We start from the raw sequence: 19,443 nt of genomic DNA on the forward strand, positions 1-19,443 counted from the left end.
GAGATGGGGTTGGGGTGTTGGAGACGGGGGTCAGGGGATTTTGGGGAGAGTAGGGATTGGGGAAAGTTTGAGGAAAATGCATTTGGAGGAGGGGGGGCGGGGGGGTGGTCAGGGATGCCAGGGGAGGGGATGTTCGGGGAGAAGCTGGAGGAGTGGTTGGGATGTGGGGGAGAAGGATTGGGTTGGGGGTGCCGGCAGAGACTGGGCGTTGGGGGGAGAGGGAGGCAGGGAGCGAGGGTGGGGGAGGAGTGGCGTCATCCAGGCGGATGTGTGTCTCTGTGTCTCGAATCCCCTCTTATTGAGCGTTCATTCTCATCGAATCACGCTGGGCTGGACTCTCAGATTTTGAGGTTATGTCCGGAGGAAATGTCTAGTTCCATGCTGAAAAAAATCAGCGAGGCCCCAGCACCGATCCTCCGACCGGCGAGGAGTTAGCTGCCATGCCACGTAAAAAACGCGGCCTTTACGAAAGAAACGGCCGGAGAATTGCCGTGTCTGTGGCCGCACACGCGCACGCCGATGACCTGCAGCGTTCGCGCCATACAATATAGTGCCGGCCGTACCTTGACCTGACCTTCCCTGCCAGATAGTGCCCCCCTGTAACCCCCATCGGCACCCCCGGACCACCTCCCATCAGTCGCCCTAGCCCTCGCCAAAGTCCACCCGGCCAGAGGCGCGACACGGCTCCTCCCCCCCCCCCCCCGTGGCAGCAATGGACACTGTCCACAACAGCCACGCGAGGTTGGCGCAAACTCAAGACCATAAGTGAACCGCGCCACTGCGAACTCGGCCCATCGGGTGCGGAGCATCGGGGGGAGGGCCTTCTGGTAACGTCCTGAGGCCGTCCCAATGGCGTGCGGCGTACGCCCCGATGTCGCCGTTTTGAAGGGGGCGGAGCATCCAAAAACAGGCGCCGCCCCCGATTCGGTGGTAAACACGGATTCTCCGATTGCCGATTCCGAAATCGGCGTCGGCAAGCGGAGAATCTCACCCTCTACCTTTCTGTTACTCTCTCTATCGAGCACTCCCTCTCTCTTCTTGTTGTTTCCTTTGCATTTTCTCTCTGTCTTTCCCCGTCCTCTCTGTCAGTTGTTCCTGAACTTTCTTTTTTTTCTTTCCTTCTCCTTCTCTCTCTCATTTCTCACTCACTATCCGATTTTCTCGATCCTCCATGACCTCGCTGGTATTAAGTGTTTGCTATATCTCGTTTCTTTTTATAATTTAATCTCCTGGATATGAGCAGGATTATGAGGGGATTAGATAACAGGCACAAGGCCACTTATAAATGTGGATCTGCCTCAGTCTAACTTTCCGATGAATAGTTTAAATAGTCATCACCGAGCTTACTTACAGCCCTGAATTTTGTGGTGGCTGGAGCGGGGGAGAGGAACCCATGTCGAGAACATTAAATTCCGCCCTATGAAAAAAAATGAAAATCGCTTATTGTCACAAGTAGGCTTCAAATGAAGTTACTGTGAAAAGCCCCTAGTCGCCGCATTCCAATGCCTGTTCGGGGAGGCTGGTACGGGAATTGAACCGTGCTGCTGGTCTGCCTTGGTCTGCTTTAAAAGCCAGCGATTTAGCCCAGTGTGCTAAACCAGCCATCAGGGTGAAAGGCTGAAGACAGAGGGCAGCAGACGCATGGGAACACCACAAACTCCCCTCCGAGTCACTCACTATCCCGACTTGGAACTATGTCGGTCGTTCCTTCACTGTCGCTGGGTCAAAATGCTGGAACTCCCTCCCTAACAGCATAGTGGGTGCACCTACACTACATGGACCGCAGCTGCTCAAGAAGGAGTCTCACCCCCACCTTACGAACCATTTCGCTCCATTTCCTGTAATGCACATTTGGACTGAGGTCATCGATCAAACTGTCAGATTGTAACTGGAATATTCAACATTCAGATGCTGAATGCCTGAAGTAAATGTAAAAACATAAAGACATGTGTACACTGAGCGGGAGACAAATACACACACTGCAAACTTAACCACACTCCAACCAAAACCAACTGACAAACTCACACCCACTGACCCGACCTCTGACCCCACCCACAGACCCAACCCACTGACCCTAACCCCAACCCACTGAGCTTAACCTACTGACCCCAACCCCTGATCCCAACTCACTCACCCCACCCACTGACCCCAACCCCTGACACTACCCACTGACCCCCAACCGACTGACCCCAACTCACTGACCTCAACCCCTGACCCCAACTCACTGACCCCCAACCGACTGACCCCAACCGACTGACCCCAACCTACTGACCCCAACTCACTGACCCCCAACTCACTCACCCCCAACTCACTGACCCCCAACTCACTGACTCCCAACTCACTGACCCCCAACCGACTGACCCCAACCTACTGACCCCCAACCGACTGACCCCAACTCACTGACCCCCAACTCACTGACCCCCAACTCACTGACCCCCAACTCACTGACTCCCAACTCACTGACCCCCAACTCACTGACCCCCAACTCACTGACCCCCAACCCACTGACCTCAACCCACTGACCTCAGCTCACTGACCTCAACCCATTGACCCCAACTCACTGACCCCCAACTCACTGACTCCCAACTCACTGACTCCCAACTCACTGACCCCCAACCCACTGACCCCCAACCGACTGACCCCAACCCACTGACCCCAACTCACTGACCCCCAACCCACTGACCTCAACCCACTGACCTCAACCCATTGACCCCAACTCACTGACTCCCAACTCACTGACTCCCAACTCACTGACTCCCAACTCACTGACCCCCAACTCACTGACCCCCAACTCACTGACCCCCAACCCACTGACCCCCAACCGACTGACCCCAACCCACTGACCCCAACTCACTGACCCCCAACCCACTGACCTCAACCCACTGACCTCAGCTCACTGACCTCAACCCCTAACCCCAACCCATTGACCCCAACTCACTGACCTCAACCCACTGACCCCAACTCACTGACCTCAATCCACTGACCCCTAACCCACTGACCCCAACCAATGACCCCAACCCACTGACCCCCAACTCACTGACCCCCAACCCACTGACCTCAACCCACTGACCTCAGCTCACTGACCTCAACCCCTAACCCCAACCCATTGACCCCAACTCACTGACCTCAACCCACTGACCTCAGCTCACTGACCTCAACCCCTAACCCCAACCCATTGACCCCAACTCACTGACCTCAACCCACTGACCCCAACTCACTGACCTCAATCCACTGACCCCTAACCCACTGACCCCAACCAATGACCCCAACCCACTGACCCCCAACTCACTGACCCCAACTCACTGCAGACTCCAGGGAGCATGTTAGACTATTCCATTTCAAAAGTGAATCTCAGTATGTGATCCGGCACACATGGTGTGTAAGGTAAGGTACACAAGGGGTTACAGGTTCAAAGATCATGAACGGTGCCACCTACACATTGGGAATATGCACACATTAGCAGGTTTGAAACTGATCTTAAGTGTGCAAGTTGTGGACAGCATGGTGGCGCAGTGGTTAGCACTGCTGCCTCATGGCACTGAGGTCCCAGGTTCGATCCCGGCTCTGGGTCACTGTCCATGTGGAGTTTGCACATTCTTCCCATGTTTGGGCGGGTTTTGCCCCCACAACCCAAAGATGAGCAGGGTAGGTGGATTGGCCACGCTAAATTGCTCCTTAATTAGAAAAAATGAATTGGGTACTCTAAATTTAAAAAAAAGTGTGCAAGCTGCCAAGATGATAAGCTCCACGAATACAGTTTCAGAAAACCTCTGTATTGCTGTGATAGTGACACAGATGTCAATAGCCTCCTTCATGGGCACATTTGTAAATAAGCTCACAATGCAGAATGAGCACTTAGACAATTCACTGAGGTCAATGTGAGGTCGCATATAGTCTTTGCGAAAACGAAGGATTCCTTTTACCCTCTATGTGGAAAACTCACTAAGAACTGGAGTAATTCACTCAACCCTTTGACCAATTCCTGCTGCACATTGATAGAATAGGGCACAATGGGTCACTGCTTTTGTGTGTCTTGATCAGTCCGTACATGCATGGAAGCACAGTGATCCTTATGGAGGAATCCTCTCATAGCCATCGTAAGGCAGCTCGTTACTCCTACACAAGTCAACAGACATTTTTGTAGACTGTTTTCAAGCAAGGCTCTACAACCATGCTTGGCAGTGGATCCACTAGGAATGAATTTGGAACCGTCATCAAGGACAGCGTGCATTCTGTTAACATAATCACATTTGTTTGGAATGCTGACTGGGGTCCCTTGGTCAGGTTTGCAAATATGCATGTCTGGGTTGGCCCGGAGACCTGGCAACACCACCAGGCATGTGGAAAGTCAGACTAGGCATTAGGTATTCCACAATGTGCTTACACTTGACCCACTCTGCGTGCTTTGAAGGACTCGGCGTCTTAATCGGACGCTGGTTTGTGGCGAGATAGTTGAGAATAGAGGAGGTGAAACTCAGCAAGTACCTCTTCCCATCGGATGTGGGATTAGGGAACATCAGAGTTGAAGATGTGTGCCAGGACAAACTCTTCAATTTCCGAAGAGTACACGGTTGGACAAACTCGCTACGTGTTTGGCAAGGTTGCCTTTGAGAAGGTGGAAGCATGTTGAAAAGCTCTGATCCACGTGGTGCAGGTACACAGCAGGTACAGTGCTGTTAGAAAGGGAGTTCCATGTTTTAGACCCAGTGGCATTGGAGGAATGGCGATATATTTCCAAATCAGGATGTTATGTGGCTTAGAGGAGAACTTGCAGGTGGAGGTGTTCCCATGTACCTGCTGCCCTTGTCCTTCTCGATGGTAGCGGTTGTGGGTTAGGAAGGTGCTGTTAAAGGAACCTTGGTGAGTTGCGGTACTAAACCTTGTGGCTTGCTGTACTAAACCTTATGCACTGAACGTACTATGCAATAGTGGTGAAGTGAGTGAATATTGAAGGTGATGGGTGGGGTGTGGATCAAATAAGCTGCTTTGTCCTCGATGATATCAAGTCTTTTGAGTGATGTTATCCAGACAAGTGGAGAAAATTCCATCACACCCCTGACTTGTGCTTTGTAGATGGCGGACAGGCTTTGGGGAGTCAGGAGATGAGTTACTCTCCACAGAACCTCCAGCCTCTGCCCTGCTCTTGTAGCCATTGCATTTATGTGACTCATCCAGTTCCGTTTCCAGTCAATGGTAACCTCCAAGACATTAACAGTGGGGGGATTCAGCGATGAGTAACACTCTGGAATATCAGGGGGAGATGGTTAGATAGGACAGGTAAGTTTGGGACAGGTGAGTTTGGGACAGGTGAGTTTGAAATGGGGCGTTTGGGACGTGGGTATTTGGGACAATTTTGTTCACTATTTATAAGAACAGGTGGAGGCCATTTAACCCCTTGATTCTGTTCCTCATTCAGTGAGATCATAGTTGCTCTGCTCTTTGGCATACAGGATTAAGGAAAATCCCAAAGCTTTTTATATAATAGGAAATGAAAATGAAATGAAAATCGCGTATTGTCACAAGTAGGCTTCAAACGAAGTTACTGTGAAAATTTATTTTTAAAATACATTTAGAGTACCCAATTATTTTTTCCCAATTAAGGGGCAATTTAGCGTGGCAATTCCACCTAACCTGCACATCTTTGGGTTGTGGGGGCGAAACCCACACAGACATGGGGAGAATGTGCAACCTCCACACGGACAGTGACCCGGGGCTGGGAACGAACCTGGGACCTCGGCGCCGTGAGGCAGCAGTGCTAACCACTGTGCCGCCCACAACATCAATTTAAAACAGAAGAAAAATCTTTGGGCGTCACTCGCTCGACCATCATTTATTTCCTATTCCTAATTACCTTTGAGAACAAAGAACAAAGCGCACAGGAACAGATGGTGGTGAGCGGCCTTCTTGAGCAGCTGCAGTCCGTGTGGTGTAGGTGCACCCACAGTGCTATTAGGGAGGGAGTTCCAGGATTTTGACCCAGCGACAATGAAGGAACGGCCGATATATTTCCAAGTCGGGGAACCTCCAAATGGTGGGGTTCCCAGGCATCTGCTTCCCTTGTCTTTCTGGGTGATCGTGATCGTGGGTTTGGAAGGTGCTGCCAAGGAGCCTTGGTGAGTCGCTGCAGTGCATCTTGTAGATGGTACACACAGCTGCCACTGTGCGTCGGTGGTGGAGGGAGTGAATGTTTAAGGTGGTGGATGGGGTGCCAATCAAGTGGGGCTGCTTTGTCCTGGATGGTGTCGAGCTTCTTGAGTGTTGTTGGAGCCCCGCTCATCCAGGCAAGTGGAGAGTGTTCCATCACACTGCTGACTTGTGCCTTGTAGCTGGTGGACACGTATCAGAAAGCGAGTTACTTGCTGAAGAATTTCCAGTCTCTGACCTGTTTTTGTCACCACAATATTTATATGGCTAGTCCAGTTCAGTTTCTGGTCACTGGTAACCCCCCACAAGACATTGATAATGGGGGATTCAGCAACGGTAATGCCATAGAATGTCAAGGGGAGATAGTTAGATTTTCTCTTGTTGGAGATGATCATTGTCTGGCACTTGTGTGGCACGAATGTTACTTTGCTACTTGTCAGCCCAAGCCTGGATATTGTCCGGGTCTTGCTGCACATGGAAACGGACTGCTTCAGTATCTGAGGAGTCACTAGTGATGCTGAACATTGTGTAGTCGTCAGCGAACATCCCCACTTCTGACTTTATGATAGAGCGAGGGTTGATGAAGAAACTGGAGATGGTTGGGCCGAGGACACTGCCCTGAGATAATCCCACAGCATTGGCCTGGAACTGAGATGATTGACCTCCAAAAACCTTTTCTTTGCGCTGTGTGTGTCTCCAACCAATGGGGAGATTCCCCCCGATTCCCATTGACTTCAGTTTTGCTCGGACCCCTTGATGCCAAATTTGGTCAAATGCTGCCTTGATGTCAAGGGCAGTCACTCCCACCTCACTTCTCGAGTTCGGATCTTTTGTCCATATTTGGGAAAAGGCTGTAGTGAGGTCAGGAGCTAAGTGACCCTGGCAGAATTGGAAATGAGCATCAGTGAGCAGGTTATTGCTAAGTGCCGCTTGATAGAACTGTTGATGGCCCCTTTCCTCACTTCACTGATGATGGAGAGTAGACTGATAGGGCGGTAATTGGCTGCGTTGGATTTGTCCTGTGTCTTGTGGGAAGGACATATCTAAGCAATTTTCTACATGGCTGGATAGATGCCAGTATTGTATCTGTGCTGGAACAGCTTGGCTATTTCTGTAGCACAGGTTTTCAGTACTATTGCCAGAATGTTGTTCATACCCATGGCCTTTGCAGTATCCAGTGCGCTCTGCTGTTTCTTCATATCACGTGGAGTGAATAGAATTGGCTGAAGACTGACATGTGTGATGTCTGAAGGAGGCCGAGATGGATCATCCACTCGGCACTTCTGCCTAGGGATTGTTGCGAATGCCTCAGCCTTGTCTTTTGCCCTGATGTACTGGGCTCCTCCATCACCGAGGATGGGAATATTTGTGGAGCCACCTCCTCCAGGGAGGATGTTTAATTGTCCATCGCCACTTGCAGCTGGATGTGGCAGGACGACAGAGCTTAGGTCTGATCCGTTGGTTGTGTGATCGTTTAGCTCTGTCTATCGCTCGCTGCTTGGCCTGCAAGCAGCCCCGTGTTGTAGCCTCACCAGGCTGATACCTCATGCCCTCCTGCACTCTTCATCGAACCAGGGCTGACCCCCTGGTAATGGTAGAGTGGGGGTTATGCTGGGCCATAAGGTTACAGATTGTGATGGAGTACAATTCGGCTGCTGCCCAAAGCACCCCATGGATGGCCAGTTTTGAGACCCTGGATCTGATCAAAATCTCCTGCATTTTGCACAGTGGTAATGTCACACAACACGCTGGTGGGTGTCATCAATTTGAAGACATGACTTTGTCTCCACAAGGACTGTGTGGTGGTCATTCCTACCAACACTGTCATGGAAAGATGCATCTACGACATAAATTGGTGAGGATGAATTCAAGTAGGTTTTCCCCTCTTGTTGGCTCTCTCACACCGGCTGCAGTCGCAGTCTAGCAGCTGGTCCGTTAAGGAGTTGGCCAGCTCCATCTGTGGTTGTGTTATCGAGCCACCCTTCGTGATGGGCCTTGAAGTCCCCAAAGCCAGAGTACATTCCATGCCCTTGCCACCTTCAGTGCTCCCTCGAATTGGTGTTCAGCATGGACAAATACCTGGGGTGGGGGATGGGGGCGAGGAGTGAGCAGTACCTGATAATCAGCACCTTCACTCACCCACGTTTAACCTAGTGCCATAGGACTTCTTGGGGCCCGGAGTCAAGGTTGAGGATTCCCAGAGTAACCCCCTCCTGACTGTAACCTTATTGTGCTACTGCCTCTGGTGGGTTTGTCTTCCTGGTGAGACGGGACATACCCAGGGGATGGTGGTGGTGTCTGGGACATCGTGTGGTACAATCCGGTGAGCGTGACTATGTTGTGGAGCAGCGGGTTAGCACCACTACCTCCGGGCCAAACGCTCCGTTTTCAAGTCCCACTTCAGGACCCAATGGCCACGGAAGGTGCACTCATTACGTGGCCAAACAGGTTGACGATCGGCCTGTAAATCCTCCTAACATGCCTTACGGCAAGCGGTAAGAGTGGGAGGGTTTCCTAGTCAGCAGAAGGAAACGGCAAACCAGCGACAGAAATAAGTCCAGTTGATCTACCTTATCAGTCCCCTTTAGTATTTCGGAGATGTTTAACGTTCTAAATTCCAGGGAATGGAATCCTAGTTTGTGCAATCGTTCCTCATAATTTAACGCTTGAAGTCCCGAGTATCATTCTGGTAAATCCACACTGCAGTCCATCATGGTCAACATATCCTACCCTGGGTGTGATGCCCAGAACTGTTCACAGTAGCTCCAGTTGTAGCCTAAGCAGGGCTTTGTATAGCTTCTACCCCTCGTATTCTATTCCTCTAAAGGTCAGCATTCACCTGATTGACTTTTTATTGTATCTATCCATGACATTTTAATGATGTGTTCCTCCCCTTTCCCCTACCCAACCTGCAAGTCGCTTTAAGCCTTCACTCTTTCCAGCTTTTCACGGTTCAGAAAGTAGCCTTTCCCATCAGATCCAAAGTGAAAGGAGGGAGAAAAAAGGACAAAAGGAATGAGGTGAAGGAGAGAGGCAGGGTAGAGAGAGAGAGAGAGAGAGGAGGACAAGAAGAGATGGAGGGATTGGGAGAGAGGGGAGGCGAGGAAAAGGAGAGAGGAGTAGAGGGAGAAGATGAGAAAGAAAGACAAAAAGAGGCGAGAGAGAGAGAGAGAGAGAGGAGAAAAGACAGATGCAGAGGGATGGGAGATAAGGAGAGGAAGAAAGAGGGAGAAGAGGAGCAAGAGAGCGAGGAAATTGTGAGGAGAGGAGAGAGAGAGAGAGGAGAGATAGAAGGAGAATGTGAGGAGAGAGGAGAGTGCGAGGAGAGAGAGAGAGGAAGAGAAGTATGGAGAGAGGAGGAGAGTGTGAGGCGAGGAAGAAGTGTGAGGAGAGAGAGGAGGAGAATGTGAGGAAAAAATGTGAGGAGAGGAGGAGCGTGTAAGGAGAGAGAGGAGGAGAGTGAGGAGAGGAGAGTGTGAAGGAAGAATGTGGAGAGAGAGGGAGGAGGTGAGTGGGAGGAGAGAGGAGTGTGAGGAGAGGAGAGTGTGAGGGGAGAGAGAGGAGAGTAAGGAGAGAGGAGGAGAGCTTGAGGAGAGAGGTGGAGAGAGGAGTGAGGAGAGAAAGAGAGGGTGATGAGAGAGAGAGGAGAGTGAGGAGGAGAGAGTGTGAAGAAAGAGTGTGAGGAGAGAGGGAGGAGGTGAGTGGGGGAGAGAGAGAGGAGAGTAAGGAGAGAGGAGAGTTTGAGGAGAGAGAGAGAGGAGAGAGGAGGTGAGTGTGATGAGAGAGAGAAAGAGAGGGGGATGAGAGAGGAGAGTGAGGAGAGGAGAGAGTGTGAAGAAAGTGAGAGGAGAGAGGGAGGAGGTGAGTGGGGGGAGAGAGGAGAGTAAGGAGAGAGGAGAGTTTGAGGAGAGAGGAGAGTTTGAGGAGGGAGAGCGAGGAGAGAGGAGGTGAGTGTGAGGAGAGAGAGAAAGAGAGGGTGATGAGAGAGGAGAGTGAGGAGAGAGAGAGAGAGAGAGAGAGAGAAAAAGAGTGCGAGGAGACAGAGCAGCAGCTTTCTGAGCCTCCGACAGGTTCCTCATATAAACCAATTAAAACTGACTCTCCGACAGAGTCAATCTGGGAACAGCTCGAGAATCCGGGGCAATTTGGCAAATTGTGTTTGGAATATCTGCAAAGGAAGGGAGTTGAAGAGTCTCTCTCTACCTGGAAGGAACGGGAGGGACAAAGAGGGCCAGGTAAATGCAGCAATCTGTTTTTATGATCGGTGCGAGTGCGGAATCTAGGGCAGAGCCTAAATTCTATTTTAATCTTCCTGTATATCCTCCTCCCAATAACGCTCTCTCTCTCTTCGCCATCTCTTTATTTATCTGGAGAGGCTGAGCATTTGTTCGCGGACTCTTTTTCTGAATATTGTGGATGGGAGTGTTTGTAGATCCCGTCCCCCTGCGATGCCGACTTTTCAATCTCTCTATTCCTGCCTCCCTCCTGCTCTCTCTCAGTGGGGCACTATTGCTTTTAAAATAATTGCCAGAGTTTGGTCTGGGAAAGTGTCAGATTGAGACTGTGGTGATCTTAATCGGCACAACCAGCGAGTTCTATCAATCACTTCCGTTACCAGGGAAACCTGTCAAAAATTATGTGGGTGCTCCATACGGTGGTTTACAGGTGAGAGATAGAGAGGAGGAGGGAAGGGGGGGGGGGAGGCGGGAGAGGAAGATGGGGGAGGCGAGGAGCAGGTGAGAGGTATGGAGAGTGGGTGGTGTTGAGGGAGGAATGAGGCAGGGAGGGTGTGCGGCGGGAGGAGAGATAGAGGGGGCAGTGTGGTGGTGTCGGGGGAGAGTGCGTTGTCAGAGGAGGAGAGGGGGGACGTGGTGGTATCAGGGAGGAGAGATAGAGGGGGCAGAGTGTGGTGGTCTCGAGGGAGGAGAGGGAGAGGGTGGTGGTGTTGAGGGAGAGTGCGGTAGTGTCGAGGGAGGAGAGGAAGAGTGTGGTAGTGTCGAGGAAGGAGAGAGTGGTGCTGTTGAGGAAGGAGAGGGAGAGTGTGGTGCTGTCGAGGGAGGAGAGGGAGAATGTGGTGGTGTCGAGGGAGGAAAGGGAGAGTGTGGTGGGGCCGAGGGAGGAGAGGAAGAGTGTAGTGGTGTCGAGGGAGGAGAGGGAGAGTGTAGTGGTATCGAGGGAGGAGAGGGAGAGTGTGGTGGGGCCGAGGGAGGAGAGGAAGAGTGTGGTGGTGTTGAGGGAGGAGAGGGAGAGTGTAGTGGTATCGAGGGAGGAGAGGGAGAGTGTGGTTGTGTCGAGGAAGGAGAGGGAGGTGTGGTGCTGTCGAGGGAGGAGAGGGAGAGTGTGGTGGTGACGAGGGAGGATAGGGAGAGTGTGGCGGTGTCGAGGGAGGAGAGAGAGAGTGTGGTGATGTTGAGGGAGGAGAGGGTGAGTGTGGTGGTGTCGAGGGAGGAGAGGGAGAGTGTGGTTGTGTTGAGGAAGGAGAGGGAGAGTGTGGTGGTGACGAGGAGGATAGGGAGAGTGTGGTGGTGTCGAGGGAGGATAGGGAGAGTGTGGTGGTGTCGAGGGAGGAGAGGGAGAGAGTGGTGGTGTCGAGGGAGGAGAGGGAGAGAGTGGTGGTGTCGAGGGAGGAGAGGAAGAGTGTGGCGGTGTCGAGGGTTTATAGGGAGAGTGTGGCGGTGTCGAGGGAGGATAGGGAGAGTGTGGTGGTGACGAGGAGGATAGGGAGAGTATGGTGGTGTCGAGGGAGGATAGGGAGAGTGTGGTGGTGTCGAGGGAGGATAGGGAGAGTGTGGTGGTGCCGAGGGAGGAGAGGGAGAGTGTGGCGGTGTCGAGGGTTTATAGGGAGAGTGTGGTGGTGTCGAGGGAGGAGAGGGAGAGTGTGGCGGTGTCGAGGGAGGATAGGGAGAGTGTGGTGGTGTCGAGGGAGGATAGGGAGAGTGTGGTGGTGTTGAGGGAGGAGAGGGAGAGTGTGGTGGTTTTGAGGGAGGAGAGGGAGAGTGTGGTGGTGTCGAGGGAGGGTAGGGAGAGTGTGGTGGTGACGAGGGAGGATAGGGAGAGTGTGGTGGTCGAGGGAGGAGAGGAAGAGTGTGGTGGTGTCGAGGGAGGATAGGGAGAGAGTGGTGGTGTCGAGGGAGGATAGGGAGAGTGTGGTGGTCGAGGGAGGATAGGGAGAGTGTGGTGGTGTCGAGGGAGGATAGGGAGAGTGTGGTGGTGTCGAGGGAGGAGAGGGAGAGTGTGGTGGTGACGAGGGAGGATAGGGAGAGTGTGGTGGTGTCGAGGGAGAGGAAGAGTGGTGGTGTCGAGGGAGGAGAGGAAGAGTGTGGCGGTGTCGAGGGTTTATAGGGAGAGTGTGGCGGTGTCGAGGGAGGATAGGGAGAGTGTGGTGGTGACGAGGAGGATAGGGAGAGTATGGTGGTGTCGAGGGAGGATAGGGAGAGTGTGGTGGTGTCGAGGGAGGATAGGGAGAGTGTGGTGGTGCCGAGGGAGGAGAGGGAGAGTGTGGCGGTGTCGAGGGTTTATAGGGAGAGTGTGGTGGTGTCGAGGGAGGAGAGGGAGAGTGTGGCGGTGTCGAGGGAGGATAGGGAGAGTGTGGTGGTGTCGAGGGAGGATAGGGAGAGTGTGGTGGTGTTGAGGGAGGAGAGGGAGAGTGTGGTGGTTTTGAGGGAGGAGAGGGAGAGTGTGGTGGTGTCGAGGGAGGGTAGGGAGAGTGTGGTGGTGACGAGGGAGGATAGGGAGAGTGTGGTGGTCGAGGGAGGAGAGGAAGAGTGTGGTGGTGTCGAGGGAGGATAGGGAGAGAGTGGTGGTGTCGAGGGAGGATAGGGAGAGTGTGGTGGTCGAGGGAGGATAGGGAGAGTGTGGTGGTGTCGAGGGAGGATAGGGAGAGTGTGGTGGTGTCGAGGGAGGAGAGGGAGAGTGTGGTGGTGACGAGGGTGGATAGGGAGAGTGTGGTGGTCGAGGGAGGAGAGGAAGAGTGTGGTGATGTCGAGGGAGGAGAAGGAGAGTGTGGTGGTGACGAGGGAGGATAGAGAGAGTGTGGTGGTGTCGAGGGAGGAGAGGAAGAGTGTGGTGGTGACGAGGGAGGATAGAGAGAGTGTGGTGGTGTCGAGGGAGGAGAGGAAGAGTGTGGTGGTGACGAGGGAGGATAGGGAGAGTGTGGTGGTCGAGGGAGGAGAGGAAGAATGTGGTGGTGACGAGGGAGGATAGGGAGAGTGTGGTGGTCGAGGGAGGAGAGGAAGAGTGTGGTGGTGTCGAGGGAGGATAGGGAGTGTGGTGGTGTCGAGGGAGGAGAGGGAGAGTGTGGTGGTCGAGGGAGGAGAGGAAGAGTGTGGTGGTGTCGAGGGAGGAGAGGGAGAGTGTGGTGGTGACGAGGGAGGATAGGGAGAGTGTGGTGGTGTCGAGGGAGAGGAAGAGTGTGGTGGTGTCGAGGGAGGATAGGGAGAGTGTGGTGGTGACGAGGGAGGATAGGGAGAATGTGGTGGTCGAGGGAGGAGAGGGAGAGTGTGGTGGTGTCGAGGGAGGAGAGGGAGAGTGTGGTGGTGACGAGGGAGGATAGGGAGAGTGTGGTGGTCGAGGGAGGAGAGGAAGAGTGTGGTGGTGTCGAGGGAGGATAGGGAGAGAGTGGTGGTGTCGAGGGTGGATAGGGAGAGTGTGGTGGTCGAGGGAGGAGAGGAAGAGTGTGGTGGTGTCGAGGGAGGAGAGGGAGAGTGTGGTGGTGACGAGGGAGGATAGAGAGAGTGTGGTGGTGTCGAGGGAGGAGAGGAAGAGTGTGGTGGTGACGAGGGAGGATAGAGAGAGTGTGGTGGTGTCGAGGGAGGAGAGGAAGAGTGTGGTGGTGACGAGGGAGGATAGGGAGAGTGTGGTGGTCGAGGGAGGAGAGGAAGAGTGTGGTGGTGTCGAGGGAGGAGAGGGAGAGTGTGGTTGTGTTGAGGAAGGAGAGGGAGAGTGTGGTGGTGACGAGGAGGATAGGGAGAGTGTGGTGGTGTCGAGGGAGGATAGGGAGAGTGTGGTGGTGTCGAGGGAGGAGAGGGAGAGAGTGGTGGTATCGAGGGAGGAGAGGGAGAGAGTGGTGGTGTCGAGGGAGGAGAGGAAGAGTGTGGCGGTGTCGAGGGTTTATAGGGAGAGTGTGGCGGTGTCGAGGGAGGATAGGGAGAGTGTGGTGGTGACGAGGAGGATAGGGAGAGTATGGTGGTGTCGAGGGAGGATAGGGAGAGTGTGGTGGTGTCGAGGGAGGATAGGGAGAGTGTGGTGGTGCCGAGGGAGGAGAGGGAGAGTGTGGCGGTGTCGAGGGTTTATAGGGAGAGTGTGGTGGTGTCGAGGGAGGAGAGGGAGAGTGTGGCGGTGTCGAGGGAGGATAGGGAGAGTGTGGTGGTGTCGAGGGAGGATAGGGAGAGTGTGGTGGTGTTGAGGGAGGAGAGGGAGAGTGTGGTGGTTTTGAGGGAGGAGAGGGAGAGTGTGGTGGTGTCGAGGGAGGGTAGGGAGAGTGTGGTGGTGACGAGGGAGGATAGGGAGAGTGTGGTGGTCGAGGGAGGAGAGGAAGAGTGTGGTGGTGTCGAGGGAGGATAGGGAGAGAGTGGTGGTGTCGAGGGAGGATAGGGAGAGTGTGGTGGTCGAGGGAGGATAGGGAGAGTGTGGTGGTGTCGAGGGAGGATAGGGAGAGTGTGGTGGTGTCGAGGGAGGAGAGGGAGAGTGTGGTGGTGACGAGGGAGGATAGGGAGAGTGTGGTGGTGTCGAGGGAGAGGAAGAGTGTGGTGGTGACGAGGGAGGATAGGGAGAGTGTGGTGGTGACGAGGGAGGATAGGGAGAGTGTGGTGGTCGAGGGAGGAGAGGGAGAGTGTGGTGGTGTCGAGGGAGGATAGGGAGAGTGTGGTGGTCGAGGGAGGAGAGGAAGAGTGTGGTGGTGTCGAGGCAGGAGAGGGAGAGTGTGGTGGTGACGAGGGAGGATAGGGAGAGTGTGGTGGTCGAGGGAGGAGAGGAAGAGTGTGGTGGTGTTGAGGGAGGATAGGGAGAGAATGGTGGTGTTGAGGGTGGATAGGGAGAGTGTGGTGGTCGAGGGAGGAGAGGAAGAGTGTGGTGATGTCGAGGGAGGAGAAGGAGAGTGTGGTGGTGACGAGGGAGGATAGAGAGAGTGTGGTGGTGTCGAGGGAGGAGAGGAAGAGTGTGGTGGTGACGAGGGAGGATAGAGAGAGTGTGGTGGTGTCGAGGGAGGAGAGGAAGAGTGTGGTGGTGACGAGGGAGGATAGGGAGAGTGTGGTGGTCGAGGGAGGAGAGGAAGAGTGTGGTGGTGACGAGGGAGGATAGGGAGAGTGTGGTGGTCGAGGGAGGAGAGGAAGAGTGTGGTGGTGTCGAGGGAGGATAGGGAGTGTGGTGGTGTCGAGGGAGGAGAGGGAGAGTGTGGTGGTCGAGGGAGGAGAGGAAGAGTGTGGTGGTGTCGAGGGAGGAGAGGGAGAGTGTGGTGGTGACGAGGGAGGATAGGGAGAGTGTGGTGGTGTCGAGGGAGAGGAAGAGTGTGGTGGTGTCGAGGGAGGATAGGGAGAGTGTGGTGGTGACGAGGGAGGATAGGGAGAATGTGGTGGTCGAGGGAGGAGAGGGAGAGTGTGGTGGTGTCGAGGGAGGAGAGGGAGAGTGTGGTGGTGACGAGGGAGGATAGGGAGAGTGTGGTGGTCGAGGGAGGAGAGGAAGAGTGTGGTGGTGTCGAGGGAGGATAGGGAGAGAGTGGTGGTGTCGAGGGTGGATAGGGAGAGTGTGGTGGTCGAGGGAGGAGAGGAAGAGTGTGGTGGTGTCGAGGGAGGAGAGGGAGAGTGTGGTGGTGACGAGGGAGGATAGAGAGAGTGTGGTGGTGTCGAGGGAGGAGAGGAAGAGTGTGGTGGTGACGAGGGAGGATAGAGAGAGTGTGGTGGTGTCGAGGGAGGAGAGGAAGAGTGTGGTGGTGACGAGGGAGGATAGGGAGAGTGTGGTGGTCGAGGGAGGAGAGGAAGAGTGTGGTGGTGTCGAGGGAGGATAGGGAGAGTGTGGTGGTCGAGGGAGGAGAGGAAGAGTGTGGTGGTGTCTAGGGAGGAGAGGGAGAGTGTGGTGGTGATGAGGGAGGATAGGGAGAGTGTGGTGGTGTCGAGGGAGGAGAGGGAGAGTGTGGTGCTGTCGAGGGAGGAGAGGGAGAGTGTGGTGGTGACGAGGGAGGATAGGGAGAGTGTGGTGGTGACGAGGGAGGATAGGGAGAGTGTGGTGGTGACGAGGGAGGAGAGGGAGAGTGTGGTGGTGTCGAGGGAGGATAGGGAGAGTGTGGTGGTGTCCAGAGTTGAGTTGGGATATGATTTGTGTGAGTGAAATTGGTTTTATCCCCATGTCTGATGAAATGGGGGTGGTATATTGATGGGTGTAATGGAGGTGGTTTGAGGGGGGGTATGATGTGTCATCGGCCCTGGTGAGTTCAGTGTATGTGGTGGGAAAGTGGGTGTGGTATATTCCGTGAGTAGTTGGGTGGGTGAGTATTTTTATTAATTCCTTCATGGGATGTGGCTGTCATTGGCTAGGCCAGCAGTTGTTCTCATTCCGAATTGCCCTTGAATTGATGACTTCAGAATATTGGAAGTCAAACACATTGCTCTGGAGTGACATATAGACATTACCACTCTGCCACCCCTCCCCCAACAGTGATGTGATTACGGTAAGATAAAATGAATAATCAAACAGTGATATTTACTCTGCCTTTCCAGGAACTTGTGTTTCCTGCTCGCTCATGGCTAGTCCGACTGTGTGAGGGATTCGGGGAGTCATTCTTCGGAAAACCTCCAGCCCATCTTTGTCTCCAGAGACTGATGATCATCACTGCGATGAGTACAGTGCGGGCGAACCAATACAACATGGTGTCCTCCGACAAGGACGGCGACCAACTCAGCATTTCATCGGCTGCCAACGAGCAGGACAACGGCAAGATCCAGACCCACCGCAAATGCCGCAACCGATTCGTGAAGAAGAATGGACAGTGCAACATCTACTTCACCAACATGAGCGGCAAGTCTGAGAGGTACATGGCCGATATCTTCACCACCTGCGTGGATACCCGCTGGAGGTACATGCTCTTGATCTTCTCCACTGCGTTCCTCATCTCCTGGTTGGTCTTCGGTTTTGCCTTCTGGTGCATAGCCATGATGCACGGCGATCTGGACAAGTCAAAGCGCGACGCAAACCTCAAGCCGTGCATCATGCAGGTCAATGGCTTCGTCGCAGCCTTTCTCTTTTCCATCGAGACGCAGACTACCATTGGCTATGGCTTCCGCTGTGTCACCGAGGAATGCCCAGCCGCAATCTTCATGGTTGTCTTCCAATCCATCATTGGCTGCATCATTGACTCGTTCATGATTGGCACCATCATGGCAAAGATGGCGCGACCAAAGAAAAGGGCCCAGACACTTCTGTTCAGCCACAATGCGGTGATATCGATAAGAGATGGTAAATTGTGTCTCATGTGGCGTGTAGGCAATCTCCGGAAGAGCCATATTGTGGAGGCTCATGTCAGGGCCCAGCTTATTAAACCTCACGTCACGACAGAAGGGGAATACCTCCCCCTGGACCAAAAAGATCTTAACGTCGGTTACGATGTTGGGTTTGACCGCATCTTCCTCGTGTCCCCCATAATTATAGTCCACGAGATTGACGAGGAGAGTCCTCTCTACGGTATAAGCAAGCAGGACCTGGAGACTGAAGACTTTGAGATCGTGGTCATCCTGGAGGGGATGGTCGAAGCCACAGCAATGACGACACAAGCGCGGAGCTCGTACCTGGCCAATGAGATCCTCTGGAGCCACCGCTTTGAGCCTGTGCTCTTTGAGGAGAAGAACCACTACAAGGTGGACTACTCCAGGTTCCATAAGACCTACGAAGTGCCCACCACGCCCAGGTGCAGTGCCAAAGATCTGGTGAACAATTGCTTTTCCCTGGTGCCAGCCAACAACTCCTTTTGCTACGAGAATGAGCTGGCCCTGTTGAGTCGGGAAGAGGAGGAGGAGGTGAACCGGGTATTAGATGTAGACAACCAGCTGGGCTTTGACCGGCTTTCCTCTACCATCCCATTGGACAGTCTCGCTTACCAAAGAGAATCAGAAATTTGACCTCACGGATGCCCTTACCGACGATTGTTTTTTTTTGTAAAAATAACTTAGATTGAGTGTCCTGACTCGCAGTTACTCCCAGCGCGTTGCGGAGTTGCTTTAACAGTCAATGCTCCGGGTGCAAGGAAAGTGGCAGGGATGGTTTGAGGTCAGGGCTGATCTTTGCTTTCTCATCCGTTCGAGTGCATTGTTGAGAAAGGTTGGCAATGCGAGTCCAGCATTCTGACGGAGAGGTTTTGTACTCTGGCTGCTGTTGACTGTTGCAGACAAAGCATCAAAGGTCAGACCTCAGAGAGCATTTCTGCAGTCAATAGATTATTCCGATAAGGTGACAAACTTGCTTTCATCAAAGGATATTTAGAGGACGTTTGAAGAGTTTGTTCCCGTTCCTGCTCTGTAAATAGTATCGCCCAAATGATATAGTCTTGGGCTGCTCATTTGAACTGGGGAATTAACTATTCCTAAAGCCAAAAGCTGCAGGGGTACTTGGTGAGAGCAATCCTGTTGAGGAACCACTGACTCGACCCATTGTTGTGGTGGGATTGTACAGCGCAGTGATAAGCTATGCCAATGGTGGGATTGTACAGCGCAGTGATAAGCTATGCCAATGGTGGGATTGTACAGCGCAGTGATAAGCTATGCCAATGGTGGGATTGTACAGCGCAGTGATAAGCTATGCCAATGGTGGGATTGTACAGCGCAGTGATAAGCTATGCCAATGGTGGGATTGTACAGCGCAGTGATAAGCTATGCCAAATCATCGACCCAAAGGGTGTTCACTCCTCGAGCCCGTTCCCCCACCAATCAGAATGCCAACGTATAAAAGTTAGGTTTGACGCTTATTTGAGTCTTTTTTGCTTCAAGGAATTCTGAAACCCGTGGAACTGTTTGGAGTGTTAAAAGAGTTACACTTGAATCTGACGCATTGGCCTTCTCAAAAATTCACCTCCTTGAAGTTTGATCCCGCCTCGACACCATTCCACGACGGATCACGTGCTGGAAAAAGGGATGAGGGTAGATTTGTGCTTGATGGCTGGCAGAGATGTGATGGGCCGAAGAGCCTCCATGATCGAGGGCCTGTTCTGTGCTGTATTGTTCTATGATGTCTTGATTAATAAGGGGATCAGGGGTTATGGGGAGAAGGCAGGAGAATGGGGATGAGAAAATATCAGCCGAGATTGAATGGCGGAGCAGA

The 19,443-nt window shown here is 53.3% G+C and overlaps 1 protein-coding gene across 1 annotated transcript; it reads left to right on the forward strand.

Annotated features, from left to right (window-relative positions):
* The first annotated feature begins 10,300 nt into the window (after positions 1 to 10,300).
* LOC140403892 (ATP-sensitive inward rectifier potassium channel 12-like) lies at positions 10,301 to 18,888 on the forward strand. Its single transcript, XM_072492113.1, has 2 exons — positions 10,301 to 10,379; positions 16,854 to 18,888. Exon 2 carries the CDS (start codon positions 16,956 to 16,958, stop codon positions 18,246 to 18,248), a length of 1,293 nt encoding a protein of 430 aa, XP_072348214.1. The 5' UTR covers positions 10,301 to 10,379; positions 16,854 to 16,955; the 3' UTR covers positions 18,249 to 18,888.
* Positions 18,889 to 19,443: the final 555 nt, after the last annotated feature.

This window comes from Scyliorhinus torazame, chromosome 29 (assembly GCF_047496885.1).
Source record: "Scyliorhinus torazame isolate Kashiwa2021f chromosome 29, sScyTor2.1, whole genome shotgun sequence".
Lineage (NCBI taxonomy): Eukaryota > Metazoa > Chordata > Chondrichthyes > Carcharhiniformes > Scyliorhinidae > Scyliorhinus > Scyliorhinus torazame.